Source organism: Narcine bancroftii, chromosome 10 (genome assembly GCF_036971445.1).
Source record: "Narcine bancroftii isolate sNarBan1 chromosome 10, sNarBan1.hap1, whole genome shotgun sequence".
In the NCBI taxonomy this organism is placed as follows: domain Eukaryota; kingdom Metazoa; phylum Chordata; class Chondrichthyes; order Torpediniformes; family Narcinidae; genus Narcine; species Narcine bancroftii.
Genome location: NC_091478.1, coordinates 7,667,902 through 7,681,667, shown reverse-complemented (window position 1 = coordinate 7,681,667; position 13,766 = coordinate 7,667,902). Strand labels below are relative to the sequence as shown.

The following is a 13,766-nucleotide window of genomic DNA, read 5'->3' as shown; positions in this document are numbered from 1 at the left end:
TGGCTCAGTCCTGAAACTTTGGTTACTCTTTACTTCCTAAAGATGCTGTGGGACCTGCCAAGTTTCTCCAGCACATTTGTGTATTAAATAATTTCTGAGTTGTTTTCCTGAAATTTATATGGGGTGTTTATTGACTTTTGAAAACCATATTAATGAGTCAATCTAAGAAAATATTTCTCAATGAAAAGGTTGTTTTAGGGCAAGAAGATCTTAATGTTTCTATTCTCTCTTCTTCATTTCCCATTTCCCTTTGCAAGGACAAGGAAACTATTATTATTAGTTAAAAGGCTATGAAGTCAATGAAGTCATAAACATAATTTATGAACCTGTTCAATCTTGCTAAAACGAGCATCTTCTATGAAGATTTTTAACAAAGTTTTTCCACATTAACTGCCTAGATCATAAAACTCAGCCATACTTTTGGCAGAAAGAGGATACTAATAGCTCTATTTCAGTCTCTTAAGTCGAGACCCAGGTGTCCAGCATAAAAAAAGCAGGCTTCCTGAACACAACTCTTGTAAAACTGCAGATACTGGAAGTATTTAAATTAAGTCATTTAATTCCACAGGACACAGTGAGTTTCTAAACATCAGATGCTACATGTGTACTCAACCATAGTGAAACTTTGTTGTATGTTTCTCACTGATAACCACATAACCATTTACTGTTAAATGAATATTTAAATATACCACTAAATGCTAAATTTTGGTAATTTACAGTGAACAGAATTTTGTCTGTTTACATTATTTTCAGAATGGGTATAAAAATCTCATTTCAGGATTTAACTGTCCCAAATTATACAGCATTTATTTTTACTGTTTTGTGTTTTGCAAATAGGATTTACAAAATTCAATATGCAACATCAAATGCTTTTTTTTTAAAAGTTGAATCTGCGCATGCACAAGGAGCAAACAAGGACACAGTCTAGAGAAACCATCATCCCCATACTCTACCCAATCTCTAACCGCAAAATCTAGACGACCAAACACCTGGTTATCCTGCAAGATTAAAAACGTGCCCACATCGCCCTCCAAAAGGGATCAAATGTGTATTCCTGTGCACATCTGTTTGAAAGTTTTTCTTTTAAATATGTAATTGACAAAACTATTAATACTAAATTGGAACAGAGTGGATGTCATCTTTGGCTTTTATTGACTATTAAATATGCATTATTTTTCATGATGTTCACTAATATGAGATCCCATCTGGGCAGTTAGTGTTGCGGTTAGAGCAATGCTATTACTGCACCAGTGACCTGGGTTCAAATCCGGTACTGTCTGTAAGGAGTTTATACGTTCTCCCCATTCTGTGTGGGTCTCCTCCAGGTGCTCCGGTTTCCCTCCACCCTTCAAAACGTACGGAGGTTGTAGGTTAATGGAGTGTAATTGGGCAGCAAGGGCTTGTGGGCCGGAAGGAACTGTTACCACTCTGCCTTTCCAAATTTAAAATAGACGTCCTTCCCTTTGGAAGCGTCAAAGCCTTAATAAAAAAATAAAGCTATGGTTCTTCCTGGATCATGAGGAAAGTTGCCAAATGATATCGATCAGTCAAAATATTGATGGAAAATGGCAGATGCAGGAATGGACTATCATGGGAAGTTCTCTTCACAATGCCAGAAGAAGAATGTAGAGGCTTCAGAGAGGGCTCAGAAGATCAATCATCATCAGTATGATTGTCTGGTTTAGAGAGTATTTCCCAACAAGAGAGAATGGACAAACTTGGATTATTTTCTCTGCCACATCAGATGCTGAGGCACAATCTGGTGTAAAATTATGAGAGGCATAGATAAGATAGTTACCTGGAATTTGTGGATATATATATCTATAAAAAATATCACACACACACACTCCCACCTTTATTCACTTATTACCCCTCACCTGTTAGCCTGTGTCCCTTCCCCCTCCCTTCCTTCCTTCCCCCCCATCTTTTTATTCAAATGTCTACATGTTTTTCCCCACATTCCTGATGAAGGGCTCAGGCCCAAAACTTTGACTGCCTTTTACTGTCTATGGATGTTGTGTGACCTGTTGAGTTTCTCCAGCACTTTTGTTATTGCACTACACCCAGACATCTGCAGATTTTATTATTTAACTGGATTCTCTATTGACATTCCCTGCTCAGAACAGCTGATTTGTGAGGAATTAATTGCTGGTTAAAGAAAGAGGGCCAAAAACAGCAATAGTAAGATCACATTCGAGATGGACCCTGAAAAGGTCGCCAGTTAAAGAGACTTCATGAGCATTCATCCTCCGCATAAAGTTGAACACAATGATCAGCTGGTTCATCCATTCCTACTATCATTCCATCTCTCCAACTCATCCTTGCACCATCCTCCACCCAAAGAAATATCACAACTGAAGCAACTATTCAACCCATTCCACGCATAAGGAAACAAACAAACTCCTCCCCATCTTCTCTTGGGACAGAAATATAGTATAATGGACATGAGCACATGTCAACCGCACCCCATCCCCATTGTCCAGAAATATGACTGGCATGAGGGATGAATTATTGTGATTTCCCACTCCAAAACTGCACACTAATTTTACAGATGGAGTGGTAAATCTATGAAAGCTTGATGAAATAAAACTTGCTTTGAAATCCTGTGTAATAAATTCAACATTCTAATACTAACACTGATATAATTTCAATGATGTGAGATCTTTAGTTTTCATATGATAGTGAATAACTTGGACACATGAACAGACAGAGAATAGAGGCCATGTGCAGACAGATGGATTTAATGTTGGCATCATGGTCAGCACAGACAAGATGGGCCAAAGAGCTCATTCCTTTGCTGTGCAATGTTCTAATTTACTGGAAGTGCTATGTGCTTCACAATATTGTTATCAGTAAAAGCATCTTACTTTCATTGATGAATCAAGAAAACAAATAAAAAGTGCAAGTTGGAAAATAGAAATTGCTGGTAATACTGAGCTGTTTAAGGCACCATAGATGGAGATGGAGAGATGGAAGTGGTGGAGAGAAGTGGTTTTTAGCAAGGAATTCTATACTTTTGCAACTTTAAAAAAAAAGTTTATCTATCGTAGTACAATGAGAAGGGTTCTTTCACAAATAATCTAACAGGTCAACTCTAACTATCATACAACTGTTATGCTCTAACAACCCTTTTAATTATGTTTGGAACTAAAGGGTTTTTGTTAGCACTCACACAGGAACAGAAATGGATAGTTCACCAGACACTGGCAAATTCAAAATAACAGTTTTTAATTAAACTATTAATAACATAACATTTCTTACTCAACTCTAAACTTTACTCTACTATGTGCAGATGTGTATGGGGTGGATGTGTGTCTGAAAAGTTGATCTTTAAATGTTCAGCATCATTTTAGTCTTGCTTGAAGGTCTTAAATTCTCAATTCAGCTATACATTCATGTGAGGTGGCAAAGTGCCTGTTATCCTTCCCTGAGAGGGATTGCAGTCAGCACCTTGGAGTTGGCCTCGGCACATTCAGAGGTAAGTCTCCCGACGCAAGGGCAGAGAAGATCCACCTTTACATTCGGGCCTTTACACTTCATGAAAGGGCCTATAGAGGGTCTTGGGTGTATGCAACAAGCTGCCAGAGAGAGCAGGAGAAGTGGGGACAATTGTAACTTTAAAAAATCATTTAGACATGAAGAAGAAAGGTTTAGAGGGATATGGACCAAACGCAGGCAAATGGGACTCGTTTTGTTGGCATGAAAGTTTTGGGCTGAAAGGGCTGTTTCTATGCTAGTGTCTACACAATGTCCTGAATATCTTACAATCGCAACAGATTGTTCAAATTGCTGTCTTGCACCATTATAAAGCTATACCAACTTTATAATAACTGCAAAAGTGATATCTCCAAATTGATTTCATGCAATGAGCAACTATGAACTGAACATGTCTGTAAATATTCCAGAAAAAGGCTTTCTTTGCGATGAAGGGATGAAGAGATTATTTTGAAGTCGGTTAACCAAGATGTCATATTGATGAGGTATTTGGATCAACTTGGGATCTAGGAAAGATCTAAAATTAAAGGTCTGACGACAATAAATTCAGTTAGCTTGTTCAAAACCAGCTTGAAGTCCGGATTTGTCAAACAACTAGACTCGTTTTCCCCCAGCTTCAAATTTAAATCCAAATTTAGTTCACTGAACAACACACATATGTATTGCAAATTCAGCAGGTAACATAACTATATACATGTAGAGACAGAATAATCTTCTAGGCTTCAAACACGCAAGTCTATTTCAGTTTTCTGTTAGATCATGGCTAATCTATCCTCAAATACTTCCATCCACCTTAGTTCCTTATCCTTGATACCCTAGTTTAATTCTCTCTCAAAAAAATAAAACTGTGTCATATAGACCAATATCTCTGCTAAACACAGATTATAAGATAATAGCTAAACTATTAGCGAACAGATTAGCAGAACAGGTACCGAAAATGGTAAATTTAGACCAAACTGGATTTATCAAAAAAAGACGCACAACAGACAATATTTGTAAATTTATTAACTTAATTCATGCAGTAGAAGGAAATAAAGCACCGGCAGTAGCAGTTGCTTTAGACGCAGAGAAGGCCTTCGACAGAGTAGAATGGAATTACTTGTTCAAAGTATTGCAAAAATTCAGTTTACCGGAGAAGTATATTAATTGGATTAAAGCATTATATAAGGGACCGTTAGCGAAAGTGACAGTAAATGGACATGTATCAAAGCAATTTAACTTAAGCAGGTCAACGCGGCAGGGATGCCCACTATCACCATTATTGTTTGCGCTAGCTATAGAACCACTAGCAGAATCGATAAGAAGAGATAATAATATAAAAGGAATAAAAATAAAAGACAGGGAATATAAAATCAGTCTGTTTGCGGATGATGTGATAGTGTACTTAACAGAACCAGAACTATCAATAAAAGAACTATATAAGAAATTGAAGGAATATGGAGAAGTGTCGGGATACAAGATAAACGTAAATAAAAGTGAAGCAATGCCTATGAATAACGCGGATTTCTCAAAATTTAAGGAGGAATCCCCATTCAGATGGCAAACGCAGGCAATAAGATACCTAGGTGTGCAAATAAACAAAAATCTAGGCCAATTATATAAACTCAATTACAATCCACTAATGAAAAAATTACAGGACGATTTAGAGCATTGGAAAGAGCTACCACTAACACTGATAGGAAGGATAAACTGTATTAAAATGAACATTTTTCCAAGGATACTATACTTATTTCAGGCATTGCCAATACAACTGACAGAAAAATTCTTCAAAGAGTTAAAGAAAATAATAAGGAGATTTTTATGGAGAGGGGGGAAACCGAGGATAGCACTAGACAAATTAACAGAATGGTATAATCAAGGAGGCTTACAATTGCCAAACTTCAAAAATTATTATAGAGCCGCACAATTAAGGTACCTATCAGATTTTTATCAAACAAGGGAAAAACCAGACTGGACGAGACTAGAATTAGATAAAATAGGGGAAAAGATACCTGAACACATATTATATAAATGGGACGAAAAATTGGTACAACATAGAACTTCTCCAGTATTACACCATCTCCTCAATATATGGAAGAAGATTCATGTAGAAAGAAATAAAATAAATTACCAAATACCAAAACTAATATTGACGCAAAATAAGCTACTCCCTTTTACAATAGACAACCTTGCCTTTAGAAAATGGGAAAAAAAAGGGATTAAAAGAATAGAAAATTGTTTTTCAGGAAGTAGATTCTTATCCTTTGAACAAATGAGAGATAAGTACAATATAACGGGAGATACAGCGCTGGCATATTACCAACTGAGATCCTACTTGAAAGATAAATTAGGAAGCAACTTGAGTTTACCAGAGGGAAGTAACCTTGAATATGTGATTACAGATACAATGTTAATCAAAAGATTTATAAAAAATATGTATATTAAACTGCAAGAAAAGGAAAATGAGGAAACAAATGGTAAAACTAAACAAAAATGGGAACAAGATTTAAATATAAAGATAAAAAAGGAAACATGGGAGAAGTTATGCTCTGGAACGATGAGAAATACAATAAATACGAGGCTGCGTATGATACAATATAATTGGTTACACAGACTATACATTACACCGCAAAAGTTAAATAAATGGGACCCAACAGTATCTGATAGATGTTTTCGATGTAAAAAAGAAAGGGGAACAACAATTCATGCAATCTGGACATGTGAGAGAGTAGAAAAATTTTGGGATGATCTCAATCAGATATTAAATAAAATAACAGAAAACAATATACCAAAGAATCCAGAGATCTTTCTCCTAAGTAACATAAAAAATAAAGAATTTGGAATTGACTTGGAGGATGCACAAAAAAGATTTGTTAAGATAGCCCTAGCTGTAGCAAAAAAATGTATTATGTCAACCTGGAAATTGGAAGATAATTTGAAAATACAACAATGGTATATAGAAATGAATAAATGTATTCCATTAGAAAAAATAACATATAGTTTAAGAAACAATATTGAAATATTCGAACAAGTATGGGAGCCTTACATTAAATACAATAGCGAAAACCTACCGGGAACAAACATTACCTAAGTTGATGGAAGGAGAAGAGAAGAAAAGAATGGACTCAGTAGAATTTCTGGTGTATTTTTGTTGAATGACAACATTGTCTAACTGAATTAATGCAACCTAGATTGTATAACTAAAATGGATGAGAGGGGGGGGGGATGGGGGGGTGGCTTGGGAGGAGGGAGGGGGGAGGGAGAAAAAGTCACTGTAAATGTGTGGAAAAGAAAAAGTGTATATCATGGCTATTGTGATTTATGGTGTGAAAAATAAAAAAAAAAAAAAAAAAAAAAAAAAAAAAAAAAACTGTCAACTGCAGTTTTGACATTTTTGATCGATCTAACTAACCTTAGGTTTTCGTGGTACGAGTTCCAGGTATTAACTGCTGTGCATAAAAAAGGGTCGTCTTGCATCAATACTGATGATAAAGAGTACACGCCATTTTTAAAGTAATTCCCCGTCTTTGTGCTGGATCTCCTGTCAGAGGATATAGTTTCTCCCCAAACAAGTCTTTAAAATCCTTTAACTATTCAATTGCCTCATTTGGATTACCTGATGAATTTACAATGGTCACCTTCAATTGAATATACTTTTCCTCAAGTATGATGCTCAGAAATGAACACAGTACTCCAGATGGAGTCGAACCAGCACTCAATACAGCTGTAACCCTTTGTGTCCCAGTCCACTTGGGAAAAATGCTGAAAATCAGATCAGATACTTCACATGGATCATTGGAGCATGGAAGTGCAAAGTTGTACTCCCTTTGAGAAGATTACTTATAGTCTTAGGGATAGATATAGTATGTTCATCGAAATTTTGAAACCTTCTTTAGATTACTTAAATCCCCAGATAGTACAATTTATTTTGATATTTGTCAATTCGTATATTCCCTATTAGAAATTTAATACTCAAAATGATGCGACTGAGATGTCGAACCTCGCTCCTGTTGCTTTTACTTCTCCACTTTCTTTTTCTCTCCTTCTATTCCCTGCTGTCGGTCCCCTTTTCTTTCGAATCTGGGGAGGGGGCACTGGGAGAAGAGGGGCTCTCCTGTCTTTTCAGACCTTTTGAATGTTTCTCTATGATTTTATATTCAATGTAATATTGTTATTATATAATTGAGTCCTACATTCTATTTCCTTAAAACTCAAATATTAAAAAAAGAGAAAAAATGCTGATATTTCACTACATTTTCAATTGATTTTTGTTCCTGCAGATTAGCTTTCAACAATTTCCCCACAGAAACACAAGTCCCTCCACAGTTTCCATCTTGTCACCATTTAACAAACTTAATCTTTCTTTCTCAGTGACATTTACTTGCCTCTAACTGACCACATTTGCTCCAATGTACACTATTTGTTATGTCGGCTAATTCAGTGTCCTCAACAAACGGAGAAAGGTAGCTCCCTGGTTCTTTGTCCAAATCATCGTGAAATGCATTCTGATTACAACGCAACACAGTTCCAAAGGACATTAATCATGTGCTGAATCACAACTTCATCAAAATAATTACAGGCATGCCTGCAAAACTTTAACTCTGTTAAAAGTAAAAGGTCAGGACTTCTAGGTTATCAATGTAGCAAATATTAGACAGATAATGTTTATTAACCTCTAAAATGGTTAAGAGTCCGATATGCAAAAATTAGCAAAATCTACCTTAAAAGGTACGAAGAAATTTATTTTCCAGAAAATAAGGAACAATGAATAGTCTACTTAAACTGGCATAAAATGTGCTGAGGTTAGATTTGGCTTCATGTTGTCCCTTGTGAAAATTAACACACTTCAGCCTAATGGACTGTGCCTGATAATGGACATTAATATATCGACACTGAGTTTTTGTCCAAAAAGTAGGACTCCTTTTGCCAGGATAGACAAAATTTACTTTTCTGCAGATAAATAATCTAATCTTAAAAATCCAGAAAATTACTGTAATGTATTAAAAGTACATGATAATAATTGTTTCTACTTGATTGCAGTATGAACAATTATTCATCAAGCATTAGGCATAGGTCACTTTGTCATGTGAGAAAAAGGAAAAATAAAGTTGCCGACCTTTCCATGAAGGTTGTTGAATTGTTCCTGGTGATCTCCATCCAGGAGGTAAGGAACGACTTGCTCATATTGTTGCAGCTGCTTTAGATGCTCTTGTTGCCTAGGCGATGATAATTTACTGGACAAAATATTGCCTGTAAGTACATCATTTGTTATTAAAGATCAGGAAATGAATCAGGTTCCCACATGTAGCATAATGTGGCAAACTTGTTCAGATACATTTATGTGTCAAGAGGGAAAAATATAAAGGCATACTTTGCACCAGTTGGGTACAACATATTAAGCCCTGAACTTTGAGTTCTGCTCTAATAAAGAACTTCAGCAACTGGCAGGCAAAAGAGCAATGTGTTGGCTTTCCCCCTTCTATCACAAATACAACCAGATTTAATTCACCCGATAAATCCTAAGGACTTGGGTGGGGGGAGGGGGGGGGGGAGGGGTAGAAAGTACTAGATTGTTGGCTTGAAACTGGCTAAAGGGGCGCCAGGTATCGGAACTGGGATGCAAGAGGGTACTGAGGGGTTCCTGACTGCGTCGGAGGTTGGAATTTGGAGCTAGGGTTTCCGAGGGTTTGAGCCAGACTCAAGTGTGGCTGCGGAGGCTGCGAGAGCGCTGGAGGCGAATCTACGGGCACTCGGTGACTCTGGGAGGGAATCCCTCTTTTGCTTCTCTTTCTGTGACTGCAAGAGGCACTTCAGGCAATTTCTGCCAATGGTGAATCTGTCTGTCTGTTTTCTAGCAAGGCAAAAGCAATTTCATGTAATATGACACAGTTTTTATTACAGGACAATAAATTGAATCTTGAAATTGTCCCATGAGACCAAACAGACTAGGCCTATGCTTTCCAGAGTTTAGAAGACAAAGAGAATCTCACTGAAGCAAACAACATTGACTTACTGTAGGTTTTGACAGGATAGACATAAGCATAATGTTTCCCCAGGGGATTTGTTTAAAACTAAGAGTTCCAGTCTCAGAAAAAAAGGGTTAGCGTAACAGAGCTGAGAAAAGGAGATGTTTATTAACCCAGATGCTTGTGAATACTCAGCTCATGAAAGTTGTAGAGGTTCAATCACTGAGTATATCCAAACCAGAACCTGATTGATGTTTGGACATCAATCTCTTGCTTCTGTTTTAGGTTCTTAACCTCTCCAGCCTCAAACTTTGCTAATATTTTTCCTATTATTTTCAATGAAATGACAAGTGATCATTTCTTGACATGCTCCATGATTTTTTATTTATTTAACAGTTTTCTGGAGTTGGCCATCACTGGCCAGAAGAGCACGTATTGCCCGTCCGTAATTATGCTTGGTTGTGATCTGACATTTTAGACCATCACAGTCTTTGGGATGACACAAACCCCACAATTGGGAGTTTCAGACCTCAGAACAGTAACAATGAAAAGGACGGTAAGTATTTGCAGATCAGAATGGTGTTGGACCTGCAGTAGGTGGTGGTGCCATGACTTGAAAGCTTTGCTCTTCTCGGTGGCAACTCTCTGGATTTGAGAGGGGTTGTTGGGAGCAACACTCAATTTTATTTTACTGGAATATATTACATACCAAATGTGTGCCTGTGGTGAAGGGAATGGATTAAAGTAAAAACACAATGATGGAGAAACTCAGCAGATCAAACAGTGTCCTTTAAATAGCAAAAACAAAGACACATAACCAAAGTTTCGGACTTGAGCCCCTCATCAAGGTGCAGGAAACCGATGTTTGATGTGTGTAAATGTAGGAGTTGGCTGCTTTATTGGTGATAGTGTCAAATAGAGTTGGAGCAGGAGATGCAGAAACAAAATTTTAAGCGAGTATGACCATTCTCCAGCATTTCCAACCACCTTCCAGGAACTGGCATTAGTAGAGTTTTCTTTCATCTCTGAGGCAGAGATTTGCTGAAAAATATCCTTTGCTTCATATGTTTAATTGAGACCTATTTGTGGAACTTCTACTATAAGAAGAGCTAAGGGGAAAAAAAAACTCAGAAAATCTTTCAATAAAGAAGCAATCACTTTGAGAATTTGAGGGTGTGAATAAAAAGAAAATCAAACGATATCCTGAAAAAGCATTTTTAAAAAAAGGTACCTGAAATGGAAAGAGATTCACATGGACTATGAACAGCAGTGCACATTTGAAAGACAAATTTTTTGTTCAGACTGTAAAATGTCAAGGGACCTTTTCTGATCATGAAATGTGTGATACAAGTGTAAGCTATTTTGTTTCCTTTTAATTATTGGCGTTACCTTGGGAGCAGATAATCTGCCCAAATAGCCGAAGACACACTATTTAGGGAGATCAGAAAAAGGAAAACAAAGCATTGTAGTGGCCTATCTGAGGACGCTACCTTACGCAAGTGGCAATAAATGACATTGGAGTCAGTAGAGTCAGGAATCAGTCACTTTATTGTGTTTAACCACAGATTTTATAGTTCCCACTGCACGTTTCACACTAAGCCTTCTGGAATGCAGTAGTGATGTCACTTTCCAGTGTAGGGTGCCATAAAAAGCGTGAGCTCTTATTCACGCGCTTTTCCTAATTGCTGGTGCTGGAGGACTGGGACATCGTTGAAAGCTATGGGCTAAGCCACTGTTGTGGCTGTGCGCGATTCTGCTGTAAGTATGGGGCTCCTGCTACAGCATTCAAAGACATTTGACAGATCAGATACTTTCACATAAATAATCACTGCAGTCGTGAGTCAGTTAGCGGCACTGTCACCTCCAAATCAGATGCTCGTGCACCCAGATACTACTCCAGAAATTTGAGAACAAAGATAGTACTGAGGGAGAGCAGTAAATGTTTCATCTTTCCAATAAGATGAAGCCTTAAGTTGCTTCTCCAGTGATAATAAAATTTCACGAGAAGAGTGAAGGAATTCTCCTGCTGTTCCAATCAATACTTCTTATTCAACCAACATGAGAAAATAAGACTTCAGGCCAAATTTAAAATGGTATTAGTCTTTCTAACTTACGCCTGTTGCTTCCAATCTTCATCTAAATTATTGCAATACATCATCGGCATTGAAGGTCCACAACTACTACCATTTGTTTACCACCTTTAATGAGGCAAAACACCCCAGCTCTTAGCAAATTTGAAGTGATTAACACTTGGGATTCTCATGAGGCCAGAACTTGTACAAGGAAACTGATGGGCTACTCTTATATGAGATTATATGATACAGGAGGAGAAAAGGTACATTCGGCCTATCGAGTCCACTCCACCATTCCATTTATTCTCCCACTCAGCCCCATTACCCTGCCTTCTCCTCATAATACCTTGACTATTCAGATACATCCAACGACCTAGCTTCCACAGCTGCTCATGGTAGAAAATTCCAGAGGTTCACTGCTCTCAAGCTAAATAAATTCCTTTGCAGTTTTTAATGGGTGCCCTTCGATCCTGAAGTTGTGCCTCCTTGTCCTAGACTCCGCTTTGTCACATTCTTTGTTACATCTACTCTGTCCAGGCCTTTCAACGTTCAAAATGTTCAATGAGGTCCCCCCTCGTTATTCTGAACTCCAAGGAGTAGAGTCCAAGAGCTGTCAAACTTTCCTCAGATGCTAATCCCTTCATTTCAGGAATTATTCTTGTAACTCTTCTCTGAACCCTCTCCAATGGCAGCTCATCCTTTCTTAAATAAGAAGCCCAAACCTAAACCCTGTACACCTCATGAGGCCTCACCAGTGACTAACAAAACCTCAGCATCATATTCCTCCAGATATGTATTCCCACAATGCATTCACCTTCTTCACCACTGACTCAATTTGGTGGTTAACCTTCTGGATCCTGCGCAAGGACTCCCAAGTCCCTTTACACAACCAAATTTTAAATTTTCTTCCCATCCTTTTGTTCCTTCTACCAAAGTATACGACCATACACTTTCCAACATTTTGTAATTCATTTGCCACTTTTTTTTAACCCATTCTTCTAAACTATCTAAATCTCAGTGCAGTGTCTCCATTTCCTCCTCACTACCTACCCTCCACCTATCTTAGCCACAAAGACATTTATTCCACAATCAAAATCATTAATATACAATGCAAAAAATGGCCACAATGTCAACCACTGTGGAACACCACTGTGGAACACCAGTGGTAACCAGTGGCCAACCAGTAAGGCATCCCTTTATTTCCACTCTGTTTTCCTGACGATCAGCCAATGTGAGTCGAGAATGTTAATAGTGAGGAATTGCTAAACAGTGAGCCATTGTAGGTTAGGTGAATGAATCTTGGTTCAACAGAAGATCGTAATATTTTGAATGAACCCAAGGACACAAAAAATAGAATGACGAATCAGACAAGAATGTATCGGAAGTGATTATGAGCAGAACATTGGCAGCAAAATTCATCTCCATATCCCTCAGTTTTGGGATGGCATCAAGAGTGGATTGGTCATTATTAGCTATCCAATGCATGCCAGAACATTTGTGGCCTAGTGAAATGCTCCCTTGAATTCTTCACAGCAGAGCGATGCACTATCACATCCAATGACATCTATTTCTTCTGGCCCAAATGATTGGTCATTTGTACCTGGTAATTCACCACAATCAGATCCAATTGCAATTTTTTGTCCCACTGCTTGGTCTGCTTGCATTTTTTGACATCTGAAAGAATGTGGTTCAGAAGTAGGATTGAGGGGGTAAAACACAGAAGTAATTAATGCAGGCTTACATCATCTATAGCTTGTGTAGAAGGGAAAATAAAATGTGAGAATAATAATTGCACCTTTTATTCATTCAGGTACAATGCAGATCATGGCTTCAGCCCTTCAGGAGTCATGAGGTCATGTTGCAGCTTTACAAATCTGTGGTGAGACCACACTTAGAATATTGTGTTCAGTTCTGGTCAGCTCATTATAGGAGGGATGAGGTGAAAAAGTTTGAAACCCACTGTTTTAATCATACCTAATAGACTCATTATGTGCATGGTTTCATCACTCCAAAGGAAATGGGCCAATGACAGTTTTTCTCAAGCAAAATATTTCAGCAATAATTGGGTCAAGAGCAGTGATTCTCAACCTTCCCTTCCCACTCACAGAGCATTGATGGCATAGAGATTACTTAAAGTGGTATGTGAGTGGAAAGAAAATGGTCGAGAACCACTGGCCTACACCATTGGTTCCATGGATAAAATGCAAACTGACCCTTTAAATATTTTGTCCATCGGGAGCTGGTTCAGAAGGTC

At 37.7% G+C, this 13,766-nt stretch overlaps 1 protein-coding gene across 1 annotated transcript in view; it reads right to left on the bottom strand.

Annotated features, from left to right (window-relative positions):
* Positions 1-13,176, bottom strand: part of adam12b (ADAM metallopeptidase domain 12b) — a 275,387-nt gene extending 262,211 nt beyond the window's left edge. The window contains exons 1-2 of the mRNA XM_069899558.1: positions 13,113-13,176; positions 8,591-8,724 (exon numbers count right to left, since the gene is read on the bottom strand). Of these exons, the coding sequence (XP_069755659.1) occupies positions 8,591-8,724; positions 13,113-13,176 (198 nt within the window). The remainder of the gene's footprint in view (positions 1-8,590; positions 8,725-13,112) is intronic.
* Between the last annotated feature and the right edge of the window lie 590 nt (positions 13,177-13,766).